Source organism: Lissotriton helveticus, chromosome 4_1 (assembly GCF_964261635.1).
Source record: "Lissotriton helveticus chromosome 4_1, aLisHel1.1, whole genome shotgun sequence".
Classification (NCBI taxonomy): domain Eukaryota; kingdom Metazoa; phylum Chordata; class Amphibia; order Caudata; family Salamandridae; genus Lissotriton; species Lissotriton helveticus.
Window position 1 is genome coordinate 2,044,155,950 of NC_136063.1, and position 27,085 is coordinate 2,044,183,034.

Consider the following 27,085-nt stretch of genomic DNA (forward strand, 5'->3'; position numbering starts at 1 on the left):
AAAAGTTCATCCATTCCCAAGGGATGTTATCTTCTGTATGAGATTTATCTCAATAATTTCTGCACTAGGATGGAGCCACACTCTGTGGTCCTTCACAGCATCCTTTCAATACACATTTAAAGAAAACATGCATATATCCGATTACACAACACACTTCAAGTATTTGCGCGAGTTGTCCTTGCGTGCAGCACTGCATTGACTGATGGTACAGCAGTAAGCTGGGTCAGAAGAGCAGTCTATTGACCTACTTACCAACATAATCAATAGTCTGTTTAGCAAACACACTCGGTGAGAGAATTTCCTCGTATAGAAATACTCACCCACGCACAGGATGTTGAAACAAAAGCCATGGCTCACTGATTTGTTCACCAGCTGGTCCGGCATGCTGTCAAATCCTACGTGCCCGGCGAGGGGGACATTGCGGCAACCTTCACCCTGAAACAAATGGACACAGAGCAGGTAAAACACTGCAAGCCAGTACCAGTAGCTTATTCCTACTGGCCAGAGACCCCATCCTTAAACGAAATAAACACCCAAATAAGGGGGTCATGTCTAGAGTCCCTGCGTGCGAGAAAATACGCCTTTGTGCTATTGAGCAAAATTTGAATATTTGCACCTAAAGGGAAACCACCGAAGGTTCTGTGTTGCATGGTTTGATTTCCTGCCTGTCTACCTTTCGGAAACACTAACCACTGACAGACAAATGTTTAAATCAGCATACAGGACCATCAAGAGTACAGCATACGGACAAAGTGGCTCACTGTGGAAGGAAGATGACTCGCCTTGAAGCACAAAATCTATAGCTGCAATTCATCATACGAAAAATCTGAGATTTGTAGGCAAGGACTGAACACTGTTGAGAGGAGCAGAAGCGCAGTTACATCCATGTTGTGTTCTAAAAGAGGATAGTCCTCTGTTACCCAACTCAAAGAGAACTATAACCCAAGCTCTTATAACTAGTCATTTAAACTAGAGCAATGCGTTACTGGTGGCTGCAAATGAGGCACTTCTGTCAAGATGACCGGTGGTACAGAATACGGCAGCCTGTTTGGAATGCAAACTCTTCTGGCTCCCCCTATGAACCATCCAAGAGCTTTACATTGGCTTCCTATTAGAATGCGTGGCCGGTTTAAAGTGCTCTGCTGTGCGCATAAAGCTTTGTATGGAGCTGGCCTGGTCTACCGGTCAAGATTATCGTTTTATCATTCGAGCAATAGCCTGAGATTATCCATTAAGGCACTAATAGTTCTGCACTGCTCAGGCTTCTAACAGGACCACAGCATCCGTACCACAACATCCTCCTGGTGCCTCTCTGGGAGCACTGTTTTTCCTAGCAACCTTTATTTATTTTATTTGAGGTTTTATATAGCGCAAACATGACCCCGTTAGGGTATCAGAGCGCTTTACAGGGATAAACACGTTGTGTACAGCATAGACATAGGCAAAATACAAGGATGGGGTTAGGGAATGGACTACTGTAGGATAAAGGTCAGAGCTATATACAACAAACAGTACAGTACCAAAATTAGCGAGCGACATGTCAGCAATAAAACAAGGGGAACAATTGATACATGGGGAGGGCCAAGCAATGCAGGAGATTATGCACAGAAACATAGGCCATGAAAAGGTGGAATGCGCAATAAAGGAGAGTTATTGGTTGCCCTCTATGTGGCAGCCCTTTTGGAGAATTTTCATTTGAAGGTTCTGCAACCTCAAAGTTACCTGCTTGAATGTTTTCCCCACATTTCGGTGAAAATTGTGATACTTGCAACAAAGTATGTTATAAAGGGTAAAATTGCAGAGATAAATTCTGCATACGTCGGTCACTATTAACTTAACTTTTAAACAATTTGACATTGCAGTGAACATTATATTGCAAGGAACAAAAAAAACCTTGACTGGGCAGAGGCGAACTTATACAGGGAAACTTTGCAAAGCACACACAAGACAAAAAGTGGGACCTAAAAAAACGCTGCGGCTGGAGAAAATAAAAAATTTACACAACTAAGTAGGTCAGTGAAAGACTAGCACCAATTTGGGAATGCATTACAATGTGTGGTTTTCCTGAAAGGGACAGTGACTGGCGTCATCAAAATCACTAATGTTTTCAGTAACCAGTGTCTCCAAAAGTTCGAAACTGGCATGATCTAGTGCAGTGGGAGTTTTTGTTTTTACAAATCATGTGACAACAGCGTCATGGACACTGGGTTTTCAAAAGTTAAGACAATTATGTTTTTAGGAAAGGAAGTTGCCGTGAGCAATTCTTTAGATTTTTTATAAAGTAAATATATTGGGAGATTTTCAAAGCAGACTAAACCGCAGAGTATCACTGAAGCAAAGTATTAATTTATGTGAACTACCAACTGGCGCTTTTCCCCAAATTGGTTTCAAAATAAGAAAGCTTTAAAATAACAGAAAAACGTTCACACCCGACCTGTGCAATGTGGCGTTAACAAAATGCTTTGGCACAAACAGTAACGTGGGCGCAGTTCAGAGAGGCCACCTGTGAGGCGGTGGTGAGACACACAACTCACTAACTTTCAACCAAGCAATGCAGCATGCTAACTGGGCTACAAAGTGTTCCAAAGTGTCCGCAGCGCTATTTAAATGTCAATGCAGTACATGTGTGACCTGAAGCACCACTATGGGTCTATGGCACACCTCTACTTTCGATGAGTTTATTAAAAATAGCCCCTGTGAGCCTGAATTGATGTGACACGGATGCATCACAAAAAATCGTTCAGGGGTCAGCTAATTGAGGGTCACACGTGCTTATTTTTGGTGCGACAGAAGCCCGAAGGGTTCCAATATTGATCGGCCATCTGCGCCCTCGCACTAATCAACCTCCGCCTTCCATGCCCTTTCATCGCCACCTTCTAACTTGGGTCATAAATTAAGTCACTAGCTGCTGTAAGAGTCCACGCCCGTCAATTACTTGACCCCTAAGTGCTCATAGATGCTGATGTACGTACGTCCTCTGTCGTGGGTTTGCCACAAAGCATTCCATAGGGGTGTCTGTGGACAGATGGACAGACTTCGCCTAGTCTAGTGTACGTGGCGTTGTGTGTTGGCTTTGTAGTGGAAGGAAAGATGTCCTGTTGTCCAAATCCTCACTGAAGGTGAAGTCTCTGCAGTGCGCGCCCTAGGGGAGAGGGTGGACTCTTCACACAACCCTTCTGGAGTCTTCTAGGCAGTTTATAGCCGGGGGAAATTACTGCACAGGTTTCTAACTTTTTGTGGGGCGCTTGGTTGAGTGAGAGGACGGAGTGTGTGGATGGTCGCTTTGTATGTGTTGAAGCTAAGCCTAGAGGGCTGCTGACGTACTCTCGTGGGTTTGAATGTGTTGTGAGGGTGAGGCGGCATGGATTAATTTACCTCAACTTATGTGGCTGCTCCAGATCTCTTCATCTCCAAGGCCCCCCTTCTCACAAATATGTGGGGTACTGGTCTTGGCAATACTTAATAAAAATTCTATTTGACTCTCGTAATCCACACAAATACCCACATACATGTCCTGACTATAGGTTATGTGTTTCCGAGAGCAGGAAACACGAGTGAAATATGCAAATCTTCAGACTGCAGAGGGCACCATTACAGAAGGTCTCCTTTTGCTATTTCAAAGAGCATATGTCCATGTTTTAGCCTTTTTCCATTGTCAGACGGTGAGCTACTACTCTTAGTTTACTTCCGTTTAATTATAGATTAAACCTAGTATTCATTCAAAGTTGTGCTTATGACTAGCATTGGAATAGGAATACATTTACCTGTTCATTTCATTTAAAATAATAATAGTCAATTTTATTCAGGACTATGCTTAGTCACAATATTTAACTTTAAAATGTTTAATTTAGGGAAATTGTCAAGCTTTACCTTAAATAAAAAGGGTGTATGTGTATTTAATCCAGAGCATAGGTTAGTATTCATTTAATATTACATTTTGTGTTAGATTTTTTTTTATTGAATTCAATTGAGGGTTAAGGTTAGCATGCATTTAACTTACAGTTACAGCTTGAATTAGAATAAGGTTATGCATTTGTTTATTTTACTGTATCAAACAGTGTGGTCACGGCAGTAAGCAATTCTTTTGTGAAAAATAAATAATAGTAGTAAAAACAACACAGGCATGTATCCACTTCAGTTGTATTTATAGCAGTATAAAGTATCTGATGCAATTATATTCAAAGCATTTTACACATAGAGGCAATGGAGTTGCTCATTGCGGCAATTGTGCAGTATCATACAGTGCTCTTTGTGTGGTAGGAAAGAAGGGAGGGAATGGGTACTGAGTGGTCACGTGTGGGTAGGGGACAAGGAAAGGTATTCGTGACATATATACATCAACATGGTTTAGTGTAGACGTTTCCGCCTGTGAATGATCAAATGTTCCCAGTGTTACACATAACTCAGATGGACCAGAAGTTGTTTATATACAGTGCCACAAGAGTTTGCGTTCAAGTGTTGTCGACGTTTCTACCCCTCAGGGCAGGACAGAATGTTATTCCTGCAGTGGGGTCTTCATCAGGACTGGGAAGAGCACTTGATAGGAAAACGGGGAAAGATCCGCCCTGGGAATGGGAATTGAGGGCTAAAGTAAGCTCTCCTGATTGCTTGGTTAAAGGGTCTGCAGCTATCTCAGCTTGCAACCGTGGGGGGAACAAACCAGTGTTTCTCCTGAAGATCAGTAGGAAAATCTGCAGCAGTATCTGCTTGCAGATGGTAGGGAAAAATCCTGTGTTTCCTGGCATTGCCGGCCGGAGCTCATAATGGAAAGCTGTTTAATTTACCGTCAGGGTTTGTAATTTAATGTAGGGTTCCCACTCGGTTAGAACAAAAAATTACTTGTTTTTATGTTAAGTTATATAATTGAACTTAGGGTTAGCATGCAACTATTTTTCACAGTTAGGATTAAAGGTTGGGGCCAGCATTAAGAACTACATTTTATTAACTTTAGTTCAAGGTCCGGGTTACCATTATTTTAGAGTGGAGCAGTGTACTTGTTTTAATATAGGGTTCATGTAAGGGCAACGGTTAAGGTTTGCTTTAGGGTAAACTCCTTCTTTAACAAGTGTTATTATTTACCAATGTAACTGTGCTCAAACTATGGACCTCAAAAGAAGGAAAGGCTGAGCTGCATTACATAGATGCAACTTGCAATTCAGAAACGTATGTTTGCAGGGGGCATTCAACTCCCAGCCATCAGCACTGTGTCATCAAAACACTAGTGTGAGATAACCCAGGATAGCAGTCCATCGAATGATCCTAGCAAGAGCAAATTGTATCAAATGAGTGCAAAGAGCAACTAGGTTTGGAGCAGAAGCTGGGGAATTCCAGCTGATAAAGTAAACTTCTAAAAGTTAATAACTGAAAGACCAACGGTTAAACGGAAACAATATGGAAAGAGGATTGGAGGTAAAACTAAAAGCATATTGCAGTTGTCGGTCTACAGAGACAATTGACGAAATGACGAATGGACGGGAAATGAAGAACAACTCAAGAAAAGAAATGCAAAGAGGATTTAGAAAAGCGATTAAGATAGGGATGCACAATGTAGGTAAAGGGCATCCAATTGATTGACGCTCTCATGGAAAACTATTACACAGTAAGTGGTTATCCTGAAAAATTGGCACAGATCAGTCCCTTTTTGACCTATCTTGGACACACCAGGGCAATATGTTGGGGCATTTCAAAATAATAATTCAGTAGAACATACAAAGACATAAGCCGCAGTGGAGGGACATTTCCAGAAAAGAAGGGAGGAGAGAAGTAGTATTGATGCGGCTCCCCAGGAAGATGGAGAGGCGTGTGAAGTGGTTCACTCCTTACAGCAGATTACAAGAAAACAAAAAGAACAGTCTGGGCAAGAGAAATGAGTCTTGATTTGAGGTGAGTGGACCAGGGAGTTCTTGGTAAGGCAGGATGGGGGGGGGGGGGGGAGGGGTGTAGACTGAAATGTTATGAGTCTTACACAGACTTCCACAAGAAAGAATCTGCAATATGAAAGACCAAAAGATATGTGGAAACATTTTCGATATGAAAGGCACACTCCAAGTAGGACCCCACAACCTATGAATATTATTTACTTCGAATTATTTATGGAAACGATTAAGACCAACACTACAACAGAATTGACTCCCGCAGGGTAATTTTTCGTCCAGATCATATGCAATATCTCATGCATCCCACTTCCTAGGTAGCCCAAGAATTTCACTCCACCTTATTTCATCGCTCTCGAGTCTCACTTAAGTGTCTTCAACATGGAACATTTGATGCTCTATGCTGGGCCGGTCAGCGTTGTTGGATTAAGAATACTTGGAATCCAGTTCTTCCGGCAGTTGTGCAAGGGGGCACACCTCCAGTGTTGTCAATTTATTTTCTGTGTGTTCAACATTGTGATCTCCCAGTTTGTGACCCACTAAGGCAACCAGTGAGCCTCCAAATTTCTAGCATTTCCATGTCAACATCGGATTGTGTATTCCTTCCCATGTCGCCCCTATGCTCTCAGACTTGGACTGAAAGTTCAACTTGACAAAACAGTTTTTCAGCAAGCGTTTGTTCTACTCGGTGGTCACCAGCGGATTCATCCCACCCACTGCAGACGGCGAGCGGATAAGCCCTCAAGAAGCATCCACACTGGCGGGAATGCTAAAAGGGTTTCAAGAAACGCACAATCCCTTCTCCTGGAGCCTCCCGCCTTCAAATGAGAGCGATCCATGAGTCAATCATTCTCAAGAAGTGCCAGAAGAATCTGGAACCCCCTTCCTCTGATCCCTGTATGACTTCATGTCATACTGACCTGAAAAAGAAACTTAAGACTCTTCTCTTTGCAAGTCACTGGGGCTAAATGTATGATCTCCCACACAATCTAAAATGTCTGTTTTTCTCTTTTCCTTTGACGTATCTCCAATATATTCCTGTGATGATGTGGTTTCTTGTAAAGCGCTCTGAAGCCCCGGGGCTATGTCGACGCAATATAAAATCAAAAAATAAATACAAATAATTAAGCCTGCAGCTGGCCATGCCCTCGGCCGCCTTAAGTATTCACCTACTTCCTCCTTTAGGAGTACTTTTGCAGGATAAGGAAAAGCATGCATTCTCAGCCTTATGGACTGCCTATTTGAAGCTCACCATTCAAAATTGCTTCACTGTTCTCACCGAAGGGGAGCGCTGCTTTTAAACCGGTCCCAGGATGCTGGTTACCGGTCCAGGGAGGAACTGGCTTGGCAGTTCGGTCTGGACGGTTCCCATGAGGCACAGGGTCAAGATTGAGTAGCATATGGCTAGGTCTAAACTGGGGTGGCATGGTGAGCAAAAGAATGATGGATTAAACACTGATCTCTTGATTGGGTTTGAATGCATGATTTATTCAGCAGTCCGTCCATCATTTGTTTGCGTAAACTTTTCATAGCAGAATTATAAAAAAAATCAAAAAAAATCAAAAAAAAAAAAAATCACAAGCAGTTCTTTCAAAAACGACCTGGAAATTAGAATGGTCTAGGTGGCACTAAGTCAAATTGAGATAATCAAGTAACAGCAAGTTCCTGAAAACAAGCAATGCTGCTGCCATGGCTCTTTCATCAATGTTCTCTGGGTTAGATTATTATGCCTTTGTCTCATCTCCTTCTGATGATGAAGTCGTGACTGGGCCTCAAGCGACCGGCCCACCGAGGACTAACCTAAGCTGCCCAGGTTTAAAGCGCATACAAGTCAGGTGTCTAGAGGGCGCTTTCTAAAACCCAAAGGATTTGGTTTCTTAAGAGCGCACTTAAAAGATTATACACCTGTCGTGGCCGGCGGCAAAAAGGCCAGAAACAGGTGGCAAGAGCTCCACCTTCAGCCGGCAGGAGTTGGAGGGAATATCTCCACGTGGCAAGGTCCCTCGGCAGAGCTGTCCTGGGAGAGTCGTCTGGGTCGATAGACTCCGTCGTTCTATGCATTAATACCCGGTGTGCCCCGGCTCTAATAGACATTCCGTAAATTCGTCAAACTCTAACATGCTCGGTAAACGAACCCAAGGGTGGCACTAAAACTACAGATCCCAGAATCAAAGTGTGTGCCTGAAATTTAGGAGCGGATGATGGGAATCGCCTGACAGAGACGTGTCTTAAGGCAGGAACATTTTTTATAGGGTGCTTGATACAGCACGTTCAAAGTTGCAATGCAAGTGAAGGGTGTTTCTGCTGCCTTGCTTGGTAGCTCGCTTTAAATGCAATGTTGTTCTTTCTCGCTTTAGTTGAAAGCTAGGGTAGGCATGGACTACACTGTTCCAGCACACTGCCCACAAAAAATTAATAACACGTGCGATGGCCACGCGCCGAAGCCTGTCGTAGCTTGTAGGAGACAGAGATGCAACAGAGGGAGCGCAGTGAGCCAGACACTGAGGATGCACGAGGCACTGAGGGTGCGCGATGGTGCTGTGGAACCATCAATCACCCCTCCCACCTCCGCCCCTTATATCCCACAAGGATCTCACAGCGGCCAGTCCATCCCAGGCCAGGGTGCTTCAATGGCCGCCTTCATCATCTTTCAGAACAAACCACCACCTCGGCGCTGCGAGTCTGACCACTATTGTCTTCTTCTGACAGAGCGATCGATACCAGTGCATTAATTAAAGGTGCAACAGAGGCCGTGTTGTTAGAGGCCAACTGAACAGCAGCCCGGCGCGCTCCGCCTCTGTTTGTCCTCGCGCTGCCAGGCCGAGGTCGCTGCACGTGCAGGCCCGGGGCACGCGCCCGGTCAAGAGGGTGCTCGTGAAACGCCCCCCTCTTGCTGTAGCTGTGAGAGGTCTCTTCAGGCCTTGGGGCTGCGTCCACTAGTGACTCGCTAACAAAGATGTAATAACCCCTGGCCAAGGCCAATTAAAAAGGGCGGGGCACTGTAAGCACAGCACTGATCCACGTCACGGGCTGCAAGGCCCAAGGCACAGTGACCTTTTGGCAATGTCGGAGACTTGGCGGCCTTTCAAGTACACAGTTAAACTCCTCTAGGCCTTGGTGAAACATGCCATGGAGGCGTAAAACAACCCCAAGGAAGGAACGGATCCGCGGTGCATCTTGTGAGGCAGTTCCACCTTGCAAAGTTATGCGATTAGGCTATTCGCCTAAAGATAAATAATGTTTGGTCGCTTGAAATGTTAACATTTTAAGTTTCACACCTTTTCACGAAATTCTGCGACCTGCAGCCGTTCTACAGGGGTGGGGCGAGGAGACTTCTAAACATCAGCCATTCATGGGTTTGCTACATGTTATGAGAGTGCCACCACAGTGGGAACCTTGGGTGGCACATATACAGGATTAACATGATATAGGGTAGACATTCCTGACCGGCACAAAATCACAAAGTGTGTATGAATAAAACACGAAGTAAAATAAAAAGGAAAAATAGGAGTGGTCAACAATCTAGAAAAAAGAGAAATATTGTAATGCCCAAGTAGAACTGCATTTTTTAAAATATATTAACACAGATGTCCTTGGGAGCAGAGAGACTGGTGAGAAGGTTCTGTCCAACATGCAGTAAATCTCAGCAACGTCTGATACACCTGCTCAATTATGACACGGCAGAAACCTATAAGAATTAGCCCACACCTTCAAACTCAAGTGGCGAGAACCAAACAAAGCACTTTGGTGCACCCCATTAAACCTACAGCCATTGCAGCACACATCTGTAAAATTCTGCACAGCTGATGCTACTCCCCGCAGGAGGGTGAGTGGTATTGTAACTGGCTGCTCAATGCGGCCATTAGCGAGCTTCCCTCCTACTGTCTCACTGTAGGGTAAATTAGGGAGAATTCAGCAAGGCGGGGCTAAAGACCGAGAGATGATGAAGTGAAGGTTGGTCCTACAAAGACAGCCTACACAGGTACATCACCTCCCTCTCGACCAGAGCTGGGTAGACTGGAGACATCACCAGGTGCACTACACCCTTAAACAGGTGAAGAAGCATCAAGACCTAGACAGAGCTTGCACCAGCCCACGCAGCACCGCAGATCTTGCGAGCTTCTCACCATTTCCACTGTTTTCCAACAGACCTATAAGGACAGCACGTCTGGCCTACCCCCATCACTGCGTGCCATCCTCATCCCACAACAATGTCTCGCTCGGGTCCTTTTTTTTGTCCGTCCTGAGCCTCAAGGGAGGTGCACTTCGTTCAAAGGCATCAGAAGTAGCACATTCCCGTCAAGGCCTTGTCTACTCTGTTCCACTGGATCATGCAGTGCCTCAGCCACGGACCGCTTTGGCTCTAGTACACAGGTGCGTCCATATAGGTACAGAGATGTAAAGTGGTGCAAGAGGTCATCTACAAGCGGTTTGGTGCAGCAGTGTCTTTTTCCGTTCAATATAGTACTCCTTTGGGAGGGGAGGCGAAGTGAATTTTCTACAAGGCACTCCTGAATGAACTAATCAATTTATTATAATGCCATTTCCACTATATCCAAAGAATTTTTCCAAAAAAGGCCAATGGTGTACAACTCCAAGACTGCAGAGCGCGTTTTGGCTACGTTTATAACCAGAGTGCTTTTCCCTCCAATGATTCAGAACAAGCTTGAAATGACAACATACAAATCAAAAACATAAAAAAGGTATTGTTACTTAGTTCTGGTTGTCCTTTATGAGGTCTGATCCGAAGAGGGAATACATCAAAACAAGAGCTGTAGACACTCTAAAGTCCTGTATGGTGTACTGAAAGAATGGCAGTGCTTTCTGGCCGGTAACCTCCTGGTGGTAGAGTAGTCCACCCAGTGCAGGAAGGTGTAGCCACAAGCATGCTCACACACATCAGGCACAACTTCCAGAAATTTTGAAATCTCACAAATATCCACCAGACAGCACTTCTGTAAACATGCAGTTGGGAGACACGTGGACTACAGCATGGTCAGTGCAACGTAGACTTTGATCTGCATTGCCCATTCCTCATGCAGACGCTACAGATAATCAGTGCCTCAGAGTCCCAAACACAGAATATACACTGGATGTCCAAATAATCCTCACAGCTCTACCATGTTGAGGAGGAGGCATGAAGAGGGTTGGGAAGTGAGCCGAAACGCTGACAAGCTCATTCCATGACCTCTGCCTCAACCACAGAGGCATCACTAGAACTTTCATCTCTAGTCCCACCCAACATGGAGGACACATTTACTGTCCAGAATATGTAACTGCCAGATAAAAATGTAACAATTATGATAGTGCAAGATAGCCAGAGATACCATGACCCGCTCGTTCTACAGAGTGTGCAGAGAGATGCCATCTCGTATAAAAAGTCATAAAAGTTCCAAGCGGAGCAAAGAGTGAAAACACAGCCATTAAGGTCTTCAGATCTCCACAGAGAAGTAAACTTTGAAAGTGAGGCGATGAAAGGTCAAGGGACCAACATTGCTTCTCTGACTTTCAAGTCTTGGGTTCCAGAGCAATTGCAGTTGGCCAATGATACTGCTGCCTGCTACATGCACTCATTGGTTGCGTCACTCAATAAAGGAAGATAAATGGACTTGAAGGGTAGGGCCGAGCTGCGCATCCGCCCTTTGGCTCAAGTAAAATTTGTTGCATGAACTGAGCAGATGAGAGAGAGAGCCAGGTTCACAGATGAGGAGCCCGTCTGACTACACATGCAATAACGTTTAGAAAACAATCCAAAACAAAATGTGAGGACTGATGGCTTAAATGCTTACAAAGGTCTGTTCTAGTAGCCAAAGACCATCCAAAAGGATGTAGATAGATCTGAAGGCTATGACATCAAAACAATGAGCAATAGTTTGTTTTACTAAATGCAGGCACTTGATGACTTAAACTTGCGGTTACAATTCAGAGGGCTCATGGAATGAAGCGTTCTGACCTAATGAAAACCATAACCATACACTGCATCTTTAAGTTTGTTTTGTTGGAGTCTGGATAGTTCCCATGTGGCCGCACCTGCATTCCGTTCCTCCTGGTGTCACATCCAAAGTACACTAAGAATGAGAAATGTGCACACACCTGCCAGACAGAAAGTAGATTGCTTTGTGTTTTGCATAACTCAAAGCTGAAGCATGACCAAAAAAAAAAAAAAAAAAAAAAAAAAAGTGGCTAGAGAACGGTTTGAAAATCAGAGTGAAAAATGAAGCTACTCATCCAGAGGGGAGGATCTGGACATGGGCTGCAGACCCAGACAACACTGCTCATGCACTACTAGATGTAGTGTAACTGAGACTAACAGGCACCTCTACTATTCAGACTAGGAGGAGTCTGGTTCTAAAGCTCACCCCAACACATTCAAAAAAACACCATGAGGTTTTTGGAACTATGTTCTCCACTTTCCTATGGCCCCCAGGCTCGGACAATAAATGCAGAATGAAAATGACTACTCATTCATTCCCCAGTTATGAGACAATCGCGGATGCCTCTTGTCTGGGATCTTTGTACAACCGTGTGCTATTTGTAGTTGTCTCCGTCTATAGGCTAGATCCATACCCTGAAGAGCAAAATGTTTAAAATGTCCATTAGATAGCGCATGCAGACCAAAGGAAATGGATGTTGGTGACCCATGGACATCAAGTGCATGCACAAAGAGAGTGGGCTATAACAGATGGAAGTTCAAACAGTGCGTACACATTATAGAGTAAAAAAGGGTGGCAAATGCAAGAGACATGCGCCTTTTTCTTTTAATTTCAGGAACACAAATGGAACTATATTTTCTGTGTGCACCTACGTTAGTTTGGCCAGCGGTTGTGGAGCTGAAATTTTGGGAGTTGACTGCCCAGCAGTAATGGAGTAAATTGGCCGGGGAATGCTTGGTTTGTGGAATGTGAAGGTGAACAAAAATGGCCAAGTCTACCAGCACCAACTTTTACTAACTGATGCAATCAGATCTGCACCCTCATCTCTCATGAGTTACCAGTGACTTTCAAAGTTTTGGAACCACAAAAGAGGTAGAAAAATAAAATACAAAAAGAGGTAAACATGCAGGACCCTGGCAAAGCCACAACTCTCTTACCAGAAGTCATCTAGCACGGTGCAGGCAGATATTTGTTGCAGGTGATCCCATAGAAAGTGTGCAGACGAGGGTGGGTGGGCGCGGGGCGGGGGTACTGAAGTCTACGGGAAGCATAAGACACATTGGGAAGGTGAACCCAAATCCAAAGAGGATGACATCTGCCAAATGAGGGGAGCCAACAGGCAGAAGCGATGGGCCATCTTGAGCCAAAGCCACCTTAAAGATACCCACTACCCTTAAAGCAATATCATTTGTACTAATAAGGAAAGTGCATGTTGTCTAGGAGGAAATTCTAGAAGGAAAGGGGGGTGTGCCTCCTAATAAAATAAATTAATCGAAAGAGCAAGCGTCTCCGAGATCTCGCCCTTTCATGTGCAGGAAGCTAGTCTGGTTAGTTTGAGCCTTCATCAGACTAGGGCCGGTTGAGTGGTGCTCCGCCACCTGTGGTAAGATGACAGGAGCTTGGGGGCCGTGGGAGTGGGGAGGGATTATTACAGTGCGCCCTCCTTTGGTCAAGCCGGAAGAAATGACACTTAAATCTCAAAAGATTGTGAAGTTTCTGCTTGAGTTGCCAACCATCATTGGTCTTATAACTTAAGAGCAACAAAGGAAGTGGAGTGTACCGTAAGCCGTAGCCCTGGCTTTAAAAAGGGTGCCAGAATACTACTCACGTCACCGACTCCCGTTCTGCACCATTTGACATCATTTGACTCACTGGACAGCTTACTCGTCTTCCACTTGGTGCCACATAGATGACTGAGCCTGAAATGATGACTTGTCTCGACCCCTTCTTTTGGACACTCAGATGGTACTCTAGATAGGGTGGTGCTGTGCAGGTGCCTACACAGTTTAGTCCTTAAATGTTCTATGACCCAACTGGGCGACCTAAGGTATACCATCCAGGTAGATACACACCACTTTCTCCTGCCTTAAGTATTATAGAAACCATGAAACTCAACTCTACAGAATAAATTACAAGTTCAAACTATCAAACAATTACAATTTTATATAGCACGGTCAACTCTCACTCCTCCTTGACCACCGTAAGCGATACACCCCGAGACAAGAGTGCCTTTCGGGTCAGTCACGCACAACACCAAAACGCTTCCCACGTAGATCACAACAAAGCAGCACTGCCACTCACGCATTTCTCTCTTGCCCACCTTCACGCTCTTATCGTACTACCTGTCCAAGAAAGCGCTTTGAAGCTCTACCTCGGAGTATGAAGCGCTATTTCAATGCTACGAAACCCCATGCCATGAGCTGCGTGGAATTTAGAAGGGCACACAGTGTTATACACTTTTTTGGAGGGACGCCTTTCCTTATTGCGGATGTAGTTATCAGAGATGTTTTAAGGCATGGGCAAAGTGGGCCCTGGCCCATGGCCCCAGTAGTTCAGCCCACCCGCCCCCCCTGATAGAACCAGCTCTCCTCTGCAGTCTCTCTTGCCCTGATGCCCTTAAATAATTCTTAAACAGATTTTTAAATTTCGTTTTCATTTACTTTATTTTTAATGAGGGCAATGTATTTTACACAGAAAGGTTTATTTTTTCAACACCATGCAACATCCGTTATAAAGGTTTCTTTTAGAGCAGAACTGGGCCTCACAGTTAAACAAGCATTTACAATGCAACGGTTTCGCATTTGGAAAGGTTAGAGCTATTGGCATTGTAAATGACAACATTTCATTTGTTCTTGTGCTGGAGTGTCTGCCATTTATTGCAGTATTATTCCTCACTTGTACTTTGTACGCTTTTGTAACCTGCACACATATCACTTTTTCCTCCTATAATGTACTGTTTGCTACCTCTTGTATTTTGGTTGCTCACTATTGTCACTTTTGCCTCATGTAACTTAACGTTTTCTTTTGTAGTTTGTTCACTTGTAATTTTCTCCTCATGTATGATCATTGTTCCTATTGTGAAGCGCTCTGACATCTTCGGGTAAAGTCCGCGCTATATAAAAATGCATAAATAAATAAATAAATACTCGGAGCGAAGAGAAGAAGAGGGTGGCAGCAGACCGACCAGTTCTGGTATTAGAAGTAAACAATTCCGATTTTCTTCTAAGCCAAGTCTCACGGAATTCGATACAATGCTCGGCAAACTGGCGATGACTACAAAAGTCCCTGAAACAAAAGCTACCACACCCCATATGTTTCCGCTGCGTTCACAATTTTTTTTTTTTTGAACGGCTACAGTCCCACTTCCCCACGACCAGCGGGCCGGAGTGCACGGCTTTTGGGGCGGGGGTTGCTGTACAGCTCAGAGGCGGAGCAGGGAGGGCGGAGAATTACCACCACGTCGCTCTCAGGCTGTAAACATAGCGGGTTAGATTCAGAACACAGCCGTTGCAGGGACCTTCTCGAAACAGGGTGAATGCAGTAGGCACAAACAACAAAAACGGGATTCTCCTAAGCACAGCGTTTCCTGGGACTTTCAGAACACGTACCGAAGGCAACGGGCGCAGTCCTGAGCCTGGAAGCGACGCTCTCATGGAGGTAGCAGCAGTGCCCCCTACTGCCTCGCCGACGGTGGCGTTGCTGCTGCTGCTGTCGGCCTCAGGGGTGCTCTCCGCCGCTGTACATAACTCATGCTGTAGCCATGCAAAGGAGAACCCAATGTGCCATGACGTTTGTGAACAGATTGTCTCTTCAAAAAGTGAATCCCGCCTGAAGTATCTTTTGCAACGAGCGCCCGAATATTGCCCAGCGTCTATGTCAGAGGTTTGGGTGTGCATGAATTCATCCTTACCCTGGGGGTCTCAGAAGTCCGATGGTTGGGTCGGCTTGGGATGCTGTGAACTAGCCGTTGCAGCAGAATGCCGAGGTGCATGCAAACAGGCCTCTACAATGTATGACATTTCAAAATCTAGCAGGAAAGGGTACGAGGCTACGCTCTTTGCATGCATTAACAACAAGTCAGGTCCCGGGCCGGCAGCCAATCACAGCGCGGCCCGGGGAATGACGGCACGGGGGTGTCCCGGACGGCATATTCGGGGGCGTGTTTTTCGTGCTCTCCCCTTCCCATTGGCTGGAAGGGGAAATTCCAGCCAATGGGAAGAGGAGAGCGCGGGACTTAAAAAAACACGGAAACGCCCCCGAATCGCGTTTTCACAGGAAAGCGTGATTGACAGCCTCTGTCTCCCAATGGCTAGCCTCCATTTATGGAGCTAGCCAATGGGAGACAGAGGCGGAACCAAAGCCCCATATGTAGGATCATGAGATTTCGCCCTGGGCGGAGCAACTGCTACGCAGTTGCAACGGCCAGGGCGAAACCTAAAAATGGGAAGGGGGGGGGGGGGGTTACAAAGATTATTGCAATAATATTGGTGTGCTGCTGTTGTATTATTATAATATTGAAAGCACACATCACTATCCCTGAATATTATTAGATGTAAACAGATTTAGAATTTGGACAAATGTGCCTGTGCACTGTTAGTGACTTGGCCAAAAAGAGCATGAAAGTGATAAAATTGTCTCAAATTCTAAGCTGCTCCGAACAGGGGCCTCAAAATACGTTTGGGCCAGGGCCCCCGAAATCCTTAAGAAGGCCATGGTAGTTATGTAAGAATGCCCTGCACGGAGATGAAATTGGGTACAAGAGGGACGCAGTCTCAACTCATAAGGGAGGGTGCAAGGGAGCTCCTTGAGGAGAGAGCTCTGGAAGGACTTGAAAGTGTGAGGCGCTTCACGGAGGCCGTCAACAGGATGAGGTAAGCCTCTCTGACACAATGCAAGACAACAAACAGACTCACAGAATGAGATTCTTCCAAGGCAAAGATAAAGAGCGCCGATTGGCGCTGCTCGGCATTCCTAATGCGCGTTCATTGTTTGTCACAAGCCCGAGGATTGACTCCCTTTTTAATTGGATCACACTGTAGCTCGGCGCCACTTTCCCGCGCTGGTCTCCACGGCCTCCCTGTCCACTGGTTCTTACCCATCACCCCCCGCGCGCCCCTCTACCGTGACACACACCAGCGCGAGCCAGGGGCATTCGTTCATTCTAGCTGAGAGGAGGGACGGCTTCTGGGAGGAGATAAAGAGGGTGAAGCACTTTATTTAATTCTTTGTAGAGCACGTCAAAGGCTTCCAGCATCAGGCATTTAAATAGATCTGCAGCGTTTCCCAAGTCTGGCAGGCGTAGAAATCGTATGAATGAAGGCATGTGCAAGTCTTAACAAAAAACAATTTTTAAAACCACAAACGATATATAACTCAGCAAGAAACTGAAGTTCAGGTTTTCACACACTACACACCAAGAACACACACGTTAGCTATACAACCCTTATCTCTGCGGATTTATAAATCTAAAACACTCACGGTGTACTTGAAGGAAATGTCAAGGTCCACTGGGAAACAATTGTTATGATAGCACAGGGCAAGAGCGCTGAACAGAAACAAAGACAAGAAACATCTGAAAGTAGAAGTCATCTTTAATCGAAATCACATAACTATAGTAAACAATTTCCCAAAGGGGAGTAAGGAACAATTAAAAAATCTAGTGTTTAGAAGAACTCTCTCGAAGCATCGTTGCTGCCACAAGGTACTCACCTTAAGCACCTTGGAAAGATGAGCTGCTGAGTGCGCCCTGCTTGTGCCCAAATCCATTACAGGCTGATGTCAGGCTCTCTCTGCATCAGGTGCATTAGGCCACTGAGCTAAGAAATATCCCACAAGACCCACACACCCTCTGAACAAGGAGAAGGTTGACACAAGTACAGCAGAAGATGGAGCATAAAGAAGTTTGCCAAAAGATATCAAACTGACATCCAGTTTCTCAATTTCCAAATCATGTGTTTTAAAATGCTTTTGAAAGTAAACACAAGGAGATGATGGACGGAGCACTGAAACTTTTCAGAAACTCATCCATAGTCACAGACCTGGGTTGAATCCATCATTGTTCTTTAGTTCACTTCGCCACCCTAGTTCAGACATAGCTTTACTGCAAATCAGTCTTGACCCTGTGCCTCATGGGAACAGTCCAGCCCGAACTGCCAAGCCATATCTTCCCTGGACCGGAAACAAGCATCCTGGGACCGGTTTCGGACAAACAGCCCTCAGACAGGCTAGCTTGAATCCAGTGGCAAAGTGAGCACTGGACCCACGTCTGGGCATACACTGACAACTTAGGGCGAACAGAGCAAACACAAGGAGATGATGGACGGAGCGCTGAAACTTTTCAGACACTCACCCCCAGTTACAGATCTGGGTTGAATCCATCATCGTTCTTTAGCTCACTTCGCCACCCCTGTTCAGACATAGCTATATGTAAATCAGTCTTGACCCTGTGCCTCATGGGAACAGTCCAGCCCAAACTTCCAAGTCAGGTCTTCCCTGAACCAAAAGCAAGCATCATGGGACGGATTTCTCAATAACACCCTTCATCAGCCAGGCTAGCTTGAATCCAGTGGCAAAGTGAGCACAGGACCCACGTCTTGGCATACATACCCTGTCAACTTAGGGCGTACAAAGCAAACACAAGGAGATGATGGACGGAGCGCTGAAACTTTTCCGACACTTACCCCCAGTTACAGATCTGGGTAGAATCCATCATCGTTCTTTAGCTCACTTCGCCACCCCTGTTCAGACACAGCTTTTGAGCCACATTTTGCATCTTTGCCAACATGATCCATTCTTTTGAATTGATAAGGAGTCAATACTTCTAAAATACTCCTGCAATTAGAATAGTAAGAAAACGTGGAGCTGTGCTGTATCACTGCCCCAACATGTCCGAATGATGCTATGTGAGAAGAAAGGCCATTTATAATATCATTCATACTATAAGATTGCAACTACAGGTCACTCGCAACTACAAATTAAACCAGGATTAAAACAACATGCACAAGAGACATCTGAGGTAACACCCAATAAGTGCACCCGAGGGGGCCTGGTGACGTGATTAAAAAATATATATATTATATATACGAAGCCCAAAGCCGAGAGATTTGAAAAGAGCACGAGAACACCTATTACGTTTCATGGCATATATCCTGCAGCCGGGGTATTGTTAGGACTGGAATCTACTTAACCAGTGTGAATGAAATCAGATTAGGGAGCTTAATTCCTGTGCTTGCCATTGGTTGAAATGAGCATTACATAGGAAGCCTGCACGCGTGTAATCCCTTAAAAAATATACGGGATATAAAATGTACAGGATATGACGTCATTCCTGTGATTTTTTTTCCAGACCGTGTGCAGATGTGTAGTTTTGCCTTTTCTTCCCTTCTGACAAGATGTGCACAGTGAGCATTTCATGCAGGACTCATCCAAAGCCTTAGATAAACCGACTTGTCACAGGATATAATCCTGACTGTGGATCCGGGACACTCCGAGGCAGCATCATGTTGCAATCTCACGACATTTAGCACTCTTTTTTCCTCTCAATCTCACTCAGTGGTAGAATTGCATAATAATAAGTCTGGGAACTGTAAAGCTGCACACAATGGGGTGGCATGGGGAATAAAAACAAAACAATACAATTCTGGATATTTTTTTTTCCTGTCACCTTTAGGTCACTACATATAAAATAAAGGCACAGCTTAAATAAAAAAAGTAATGCAAGTTAAGTTAATCAGTGGAAAATGCACTAGCGTACATTATGAAACCTCGAGTAGTGAAGGCACAGCAGAGGCCTGTGTCTGTAACCAGAAAACCCCAGGATTCAATCCTGGTTGGTGAAGTGGAAGATCGGGACATGAATATATTTGGTGCCAAGATGTCCAAGTATGCGACAGAAATCACTCTGAACAGGCAAGTAATTACTCTAAACTTGCATTACACACAATATAAGACAGGCAGCTACAAAATGCGCAAAAATGTTTCAAGATAAAACAGGCATCCAAAATATGATTTTACTAATTCCCAGACTGTATGAAGTGCAATTTTTTTTATATACAACTGCTTTATAAGCACATACTTCACAACTGCTTTATAAGCACATACTTCGCTGCTCGAATGGTAACTCCTTTGCAATTTTGGAAAAGGGGGGTGGTGATGGACAGAGTTTCTGAATGATGCAGAATACTCTTACCAAGTCAAGAGATCATGGTTTTAATCCATCACCGTTTTTTAGCTCAATGCACCATCCCAGCTCAGAACCTGGCTATATGCAAATTAGTCTGTTCCTGTCCCAGTGCATGATGGGAACAGGGCAAACCAAACTACCAAGCCAATTCTTATACTGGTAAGGAAACAAGCTTCCGGGGACCGGTTTCTGGCATCACAGCCTTCTTCGGCCCGGCTTGCTTGAATCCTGATGGTGCAATGAGCAAGGGACTCACGTCTGAGCATACCCTCCCACACATAGTGTGGATAAACCGATTTTGGAAAAGGGGGGTGGTGATGGACAGAGTTTCTGAATGATGCAGAATACTCTTACCAAGTCAAGAGATCATGGTTTTAATCCATCACCGTTTTTTAGCTATGTGTGGGAGGGTATACTCAGACGTGAGTCCCTTGCTCATTGCACCATCAGGATTCAAGCAAACCGGGCCGAAGAAGGCTGTGATGCCAGAGACCGGTCCCCGGGAGCTTGTTTCCTTCCCAGTATAAGAATTGGCTTGGTAGTTTGGTTTGCCCTGTTCCCATCATGCACTGGGACAGGAACAGACTAATTTGCATATAGCCAGGTTCTGAGCTGGGATGGTGCAGTGAGCTAAAAAACGGTGATGGATTAAAACCATGATCTCTTGACTTGGTAAGAGTATTCTGCATCATTCAGAAACTCTGTCCATCACCACCCCCCTTTTCCAAAATCGATTTTATCCACACTATGTGTGGGAGGGTATACTCAGACGTGAGTCCCTTGCTCATTGCACCATCAGGATTCAAGCAAACCGGGCCGAAGAAGGCTGTGATGCCAGAAACCGGTCCCCGGGAGCTTGTTTCCTTCCCAGTATAAGAATTGGCTTGGTAGTTTGGTTTGCCCTGTTCCCATCATGCACTGGGACAGGAACAGACTAATTTGCATATAGCCAGGTTCTGAGCTGGGATGGTGCAGTGAGCTAAAAAACGGTGATGGATTAAAACCATGATCTCTTGACTTGGTAAGAGTATTCTGCATCATTCAGAAACTCTGTCCATCACCACCCCCCTTTTCCAAAATCGATTTTATCCACACTATGTGTGGGAGGGTATACTCAGACGTGAGTCCCTTGCTCATTGCACCATCAGGATTCAAGCAAACCGGGCCGAAGAAGGCTGTGATGCCAGAAACCGGTCCCCGGGAGCTTGTTTCCTTCCCAGTATAAGAATTGGCTTGGTAGTTTGGTTTGCCCTGTTCCCATCATGCACTGGGACAGGAACAGACTAATTTGCATATAGCCAGGTTCTGAGCTGGGATGGTGCAGTGAGCTAAAAAACGGTGATGGATTAAAACCATGATCTCTTGACTTGGTAAGAGTATTCTGCATCATTCAGAAACTCTGTCCATCACCACCCCCCTTTTCCAAAATCGATTTTATCCACACTATGTGTGGGAGGGTATACTCAGACGTGAGTCCCTTGCTCATTGCACCATCAGGATTCAAGCAAACCGGGCCGAAGAAGGCTGTGATGCCAGAAACCGGTCCCCGGGAGCTTGTTTCCTTCCCAGTATAAGAATTGGCTTGGTAGTTTGGTTTGCCCTGTTCCCATCATGCACTGGGACAGGAACAGACTAATTTGCATATAGCCAGGTTCTGAGCTGGGATGGTGCAGTGAGCTAAAAAACGGTGATGGATTAAAACCATGATCTCTTGACTTGGTAAGAGTATTCTGCATCATTCAGAAACTCTGTCCATCACCACCCCCCTTTTCCAAAATCAACTCCTTTGCAATACCACAAAAAAATAATACATCCGTGCAATCGCAAAGTTTCAAGTGATTCAATCCATTAAAGCCAATACCGGCTTCCAAGCCCCGTTTACATTTGCAGATTGACCAGTTACTCTCAATTATATTTATTTCAGACAACCTGGCAAGAAGTATTGTTTAGTTGCCCGACCCCTCCCTCGGTTTCACAGCACAGGAGACTCCCTGCTTTACATTGCAGCCGAAGCATTTCAGCTCTCGCAATTAGGGGAACTATTTTATTTGCATCAAAAAACGGATGGGTACTTGGTGCCCCTCCGATCACGCCCCCTTCCACCACTCGCCCCATTCCACCACTCATCTGACCAGACTTTGAGCTCAGGGATACCACTGCGTCACCAGCAAATGAATACAAACAAGGTTTTGAGGTATCAATTTGGTTACACGCGTAAAATACATTGTTGAGACAGACATTGCCTGTAAATTGTTTGGACGGTTTGTTTCTCGTATACTGAAGTGTGGAAGCAAACACTCTAGAAGAAAGACGCCCACACCAAAACAAGGCCACTGTCCGACGAGTAATGTGGGTGGAACGAAATATCCGCTCAGATGTCCAAAGCAATGAAGCTGCAGCTGCCACGAGCTAATGTTGCAGGCAGAAGTGGGGCAGAGACTCCTGTGAGGCTGGGAGCACTCCACCCTCGTTATGAGGAACTCTGGCCTTCATCTCGGACCCTCCAGCATGAATTATCTCGCCGTAGGGCCCGCAGAAGTATCTCTCAACTTTTACAGAGAAAATATTACACTGCAAGTGCACGCAGTAGTTCAAAATCTCTATTAGGGCTGGCCTGACCGTGCAGCTGTTGCAAAACCCATTGTTTACCTTTTTTTTTTTTTTTTTAAATATACGTAGAGTGGGAATTGTCTCCACCCCGGGAGTGTTAATCTCTCAACTCATGCTGCTGGCTATCTGATCAATCATTCCGCCTTCTGGGAGGTGTTTCCACTATAACAAACAAAAGACCATTTTACATCTGAAAAATACATCCAATCATCACTGGGTTGCGTGCAATTCCATATCTCCTGTATGCATTGCATACAGAAAACAATCACGGTTTGCTACCTTTTTTCCAGCATCGTCCGAATTCAGGAGAAGGGGCTTCAAGGTGTTAAATACCACTGTGCATGCAACACATGTAAACAGATTTGCTAAAGTCTGTGTTTACATGTGCTGGCACGTTAAAACTTGGCAATTGTTTTGCCAATGCTTGTTTTTCCAGGCAAACCTTACTGGAGTGTTACGGCTGTTTGAGCAGCCAGAGCTCCATTTTTGCTGTATTTGGGTCTTTGCGCACGGTAGCAGGCAGATACAGGTGTTATGAAAGACGGAAAGTGACAACATGTGGTTACCCAATTCCCATGCCTCTGATATGCATAATCGCTTGAGTCACGTCATTGACAGAATGTTATGTCTCAAGAGTTCCACTTGGTCAGACTGAAGGACTACCAGACTGGATCACGGGCAATATCTACAACTTGCAACTTTGACTAAATGCCTCTATGATATTTACCGTCTGCTGTCATTCCTGCATTACCCTGCATCCCACATTTCAGCAGTTGCTTAAAGGAAGACCAGTGGAACGGTACTGATGTCTTTGCAAGCACCCATAGGGGCAGCTTTGACATACAGCACACAGTAGAACAGGACACCCCACACTTGGAAATCTCCAATCGCCACTTTAGACCAGAACCCTAAACGCACCTAACAACCGGATACGATGGGTCTATGCCATCAGATTGTTGGTGTTCTACAAGAAACATGTAGTATGAATTTCTTACAGAAAGCAGCTAGTGCTGCATGGGGTTGTTTCATGACAACAAAACATATTTCACACCCTTCACATGTTTGATTTTTTTTTAGGCTTTACTATTGTAACCTAGGAGAGTTGCACAAGATCATCACCACAGACGTCCATAAAAAGTCCCAAGACTTGGGACATCTTGAACTTAGGAGCACTTGAACCTCGACCCGGTACTCGAGTCTACATCAAAGACAAGGCCTCATTGGCTTGTTGAGAGTGAAAGATACAGTGAATGTGCGATTCCCTGTACCAGAATCCATACCAAAGACGAGGCATCTGCCGCTCCTCAAAGGTAAGACTGATGCAATTAAAGTGTTATTCCCTTGTAAGGGAGGTCACACCGATGACAAGTTTAAGCTGCTCGTCAAAAATTAGATGGATTCAATAGAAGTGTAGTTCACAGTAACGGAGTCCATGATAAAGACAAGACCTTTGTGGTTCCGCAAAGGTGAAGTGGAAATGAGAAAATGATGCAAAGAAGGCCTCATAAGCCCACTGAACATGAGGCGAAGAAAATGAAAGTGTGTTCCCATATTAATGTCAAAGACAACCCGTCAGAGGTGCTGCAATGGTGAGGCAGATACAATGGAAGTCTGATTTCCAGTACTCAATCCTATCTCAAAGACAAGGTCTCATAGGCTGGTCAAAGTTGAGGTGGATAAAACAAAACAGCATGCATAACACACAACATGGTAGCACATCTGTTTTCAGTGTGAAAGGGGCCAAATAAGGACCTCAACATCATAATAGAGGATCTCTGGACAACAAAAAACATTCAAAATAAAAAGACCCACATATACAACTGAAAAAATACTTCAAATGGCATAATCAGGTAATAAAAACACATGTATGTATATAGAAACAATTGTGGGCTATTAAAACGAAGCTCTGTTTTTGGGTCCCAGCTGCAATAAAACACCTAGCTAATGGCCACATCACGGCATAAGGGATACTAAGCATGCCATCCTACTGATTAGCGATTGGGCAAACTTGGAGCTGGCAGGCCCTATGTCCTAGCAAAGCTGCAAGCAATTGTGATAGGTTGTTTTGCAACACTGCATGCAAAAACTGGTGAACTTTTATCGGGCTTCTACAACTGTAAAGTCAAGCTGCTATTGAGAACATGGTGGAACATTTGGAAGAATATGTTCCAGGCCAGAGTAACTTTACTTCGGCTGTTTGTTAAAGTTCTTTCTTTCATAACCTGGAGGGAAAAGAGATGTGGCCCACTTTTTTTTTTTACTGAACTTAAAGTGGTCTTCAAAGGGTGGAGAAATGGGCATGCTCACAAAAGAAATGATAAGCGTGACCCTAAATTGAGTGACGTCCCCTAGTCATGGCTGTGACTAGGGGACGTCACTCAATTTAGGGTCACGCTTATCATTTGTTTTACCAGTACCCAGAAGGAGGGTACACCCTAGAGCACGCCACAACTGGTTAAACAGGCATATATTGAGAGTGCAAGCGTGATAAACTATCATGCTCCCAAAAGACACACAGGGCTTGAATTTGTAGTAACTACTCCTCCATTTAAGAATGTTCATGGTAATCTTTTTTTTTTGGGCAGAAGTTCACATTTAAAAATATTTTTGCACACTTTGTCAGGGACCTGTGGGGTTTATGCACAACAGATGTTAGTTATGATGCAAAACTCAAAGGGGAGCAAGAGGAGTGTTACTAGAGCTCTTCTGCACTACGACATTGTCTTAGGTGCAGGCTTAATCTCAATTTTCCTTTTTCATGGTGTAGCTTGACACCGCAGCTTTCACCAGACAATTATGTGAGCATCATTTGAGAGGAACTTTGGCTCCACCCACATGTTGGGAGCCGAGAGTACCTATTTTGATTGGGTGGAAGTTGTATGCTTCCACACAAAAAAGTGCTTGCCCTCCAAAAAGCTGTGACCTTTTATTTATTCAGCTGCCTGAGCTTGAACTTTCAGGGGTAAAGACATGACCCTGTGATGCTATTAAAGCACTTCAGATCATTTGATCATTTATGGTGTTTTTCTCCAGCAGCAGCACAGATGGGAAGAGGGCAGTCATTAACCTACATGGATGTTAAAGTCTAGCTTGAAAGTGCAACTGTCGCCTGACACTTTAAACTACACCAACAGTATGCTACAGTGCTTGGTTTCCACACAAGTACATACCCATTCCCATGCTATTTACTGGTAATGCTTCACATTCCCATACAAAATTATTTTAAAACAAGGCCATTTGACATTGGCAATGCTTTATCTTTTTTTGGGGGGGGGGGGGGGGGGGGGGGGCGAGGCACGTGTAGACTGGCCACAATAATATTTTAAAATTGGGCCTGGACTGGGGTTTCTAACAAAATTTCTCTTCCACGTAGTAGTGAAGATCAGGAGGCTATCCCTTGGGCGGAGTGAAATAATGGGCAGTGTTGTGGTGTTTATTAGGGGCTAAAATGATTGATCAAAGTGGACGTTTGTCCAAATATAGTGGTCTTCGGTCAACAGAGGCCAGAACTTAAATTCAGAATAAAGGAAAATGTTCATGGGCTTCATATGAAATGAGCAGCCAGCCCTATACGGACAGAGGCATCCTTAAATCCAGCTCAGCCTTAGTGGGGATGGTGCTGAGGCAGGTGACGGATTATTACAGTGACAAGATTAATGTGGCACCTGGCATACAACTTGCCTCATGTGACCGCGTGGCAACATTTAGCACCCTACAAAACACCAATATGAAAAAAGTGTCAGTTTTGACCACTAGGATAGGAATTACTTTTTCCTAAATTATACTATTCTCAGGCACAGGAGAGTGTTCTTCGGCGTTTGCCATGGTCACCCTATTGAGAAATTCTAGAATCTCAGTTATACAAAAAGCACAGAGCCCAGAGGGAGCGTACGAGGGGAGCAATGAATAGGACATGAGGGTAGAAAGGAAAGCTTAGGCTAAAGCATCTGCATACTTCAAAACGCATCTGACTACAGAGGAAGACGAAATGCCCAGAAGGAAAATGCCAGAGGTGGATTTAAAGCCAATATCAAGAGAAACAAATGTGTTTTTACATAGAGCCAAATAATACTACGGACATATCGCAGCAGAGTGGGATTTATGTCAGCAGAGTAGTTAAAAGAACTTGCTCTTACCAAAGTTACGGTACTCAAGTTACCATTTCCAAGACCGAACGGTTTACATTGTCCGTACAGAGTTACAGGCCGAACTGTGCACCAACCCAACACCAGAGAGAAAGGAGCATTGTCAAAAATAGGTCTCCTCCGCATGGAGTATTAGCTTTGTCAATGGCTTTAAGCTATGTTAAAAGTATATATTTCCCTTTGGAACCACTATATACAATGAATACGGCTGACACTCGCATCTCATATATATATATATATATATATATATCACCGAAGGGAGCACACTTACGCTGGATGAAAGAACACTTATATTCTATTTAATAAAAAAAATCAAGACTTTCAATAACATAATAAAAATAT

At 44.6% G+C, this 27,085-nt stretch overlaps 1 protein-coding gene across 5 annotated transcripts in view; it reads right to left on the reverse strand.

Moving 5' to 3' along the window:
• SEPTIN6 (septin 6) overlaps positions 1-27,085 on the reverse strand; it is a 178,019-nt gene that overhangs the window by 107,816 nt on the left and 43,118 nt on the right. For all 5 annotated transcript variants that reach the window (XM_078688702.1, XM_078688700.1, XM_078688701.1 and 2 more), the window contains exon 2: positions 321-435. In XM_078688702.1, the coding sequence (XP_078544828.1) occupies positions 321-435 (115 nt within the window). The remainder of the gene's footprint in view (positions 1-320; positions 436-27,085) is intronic.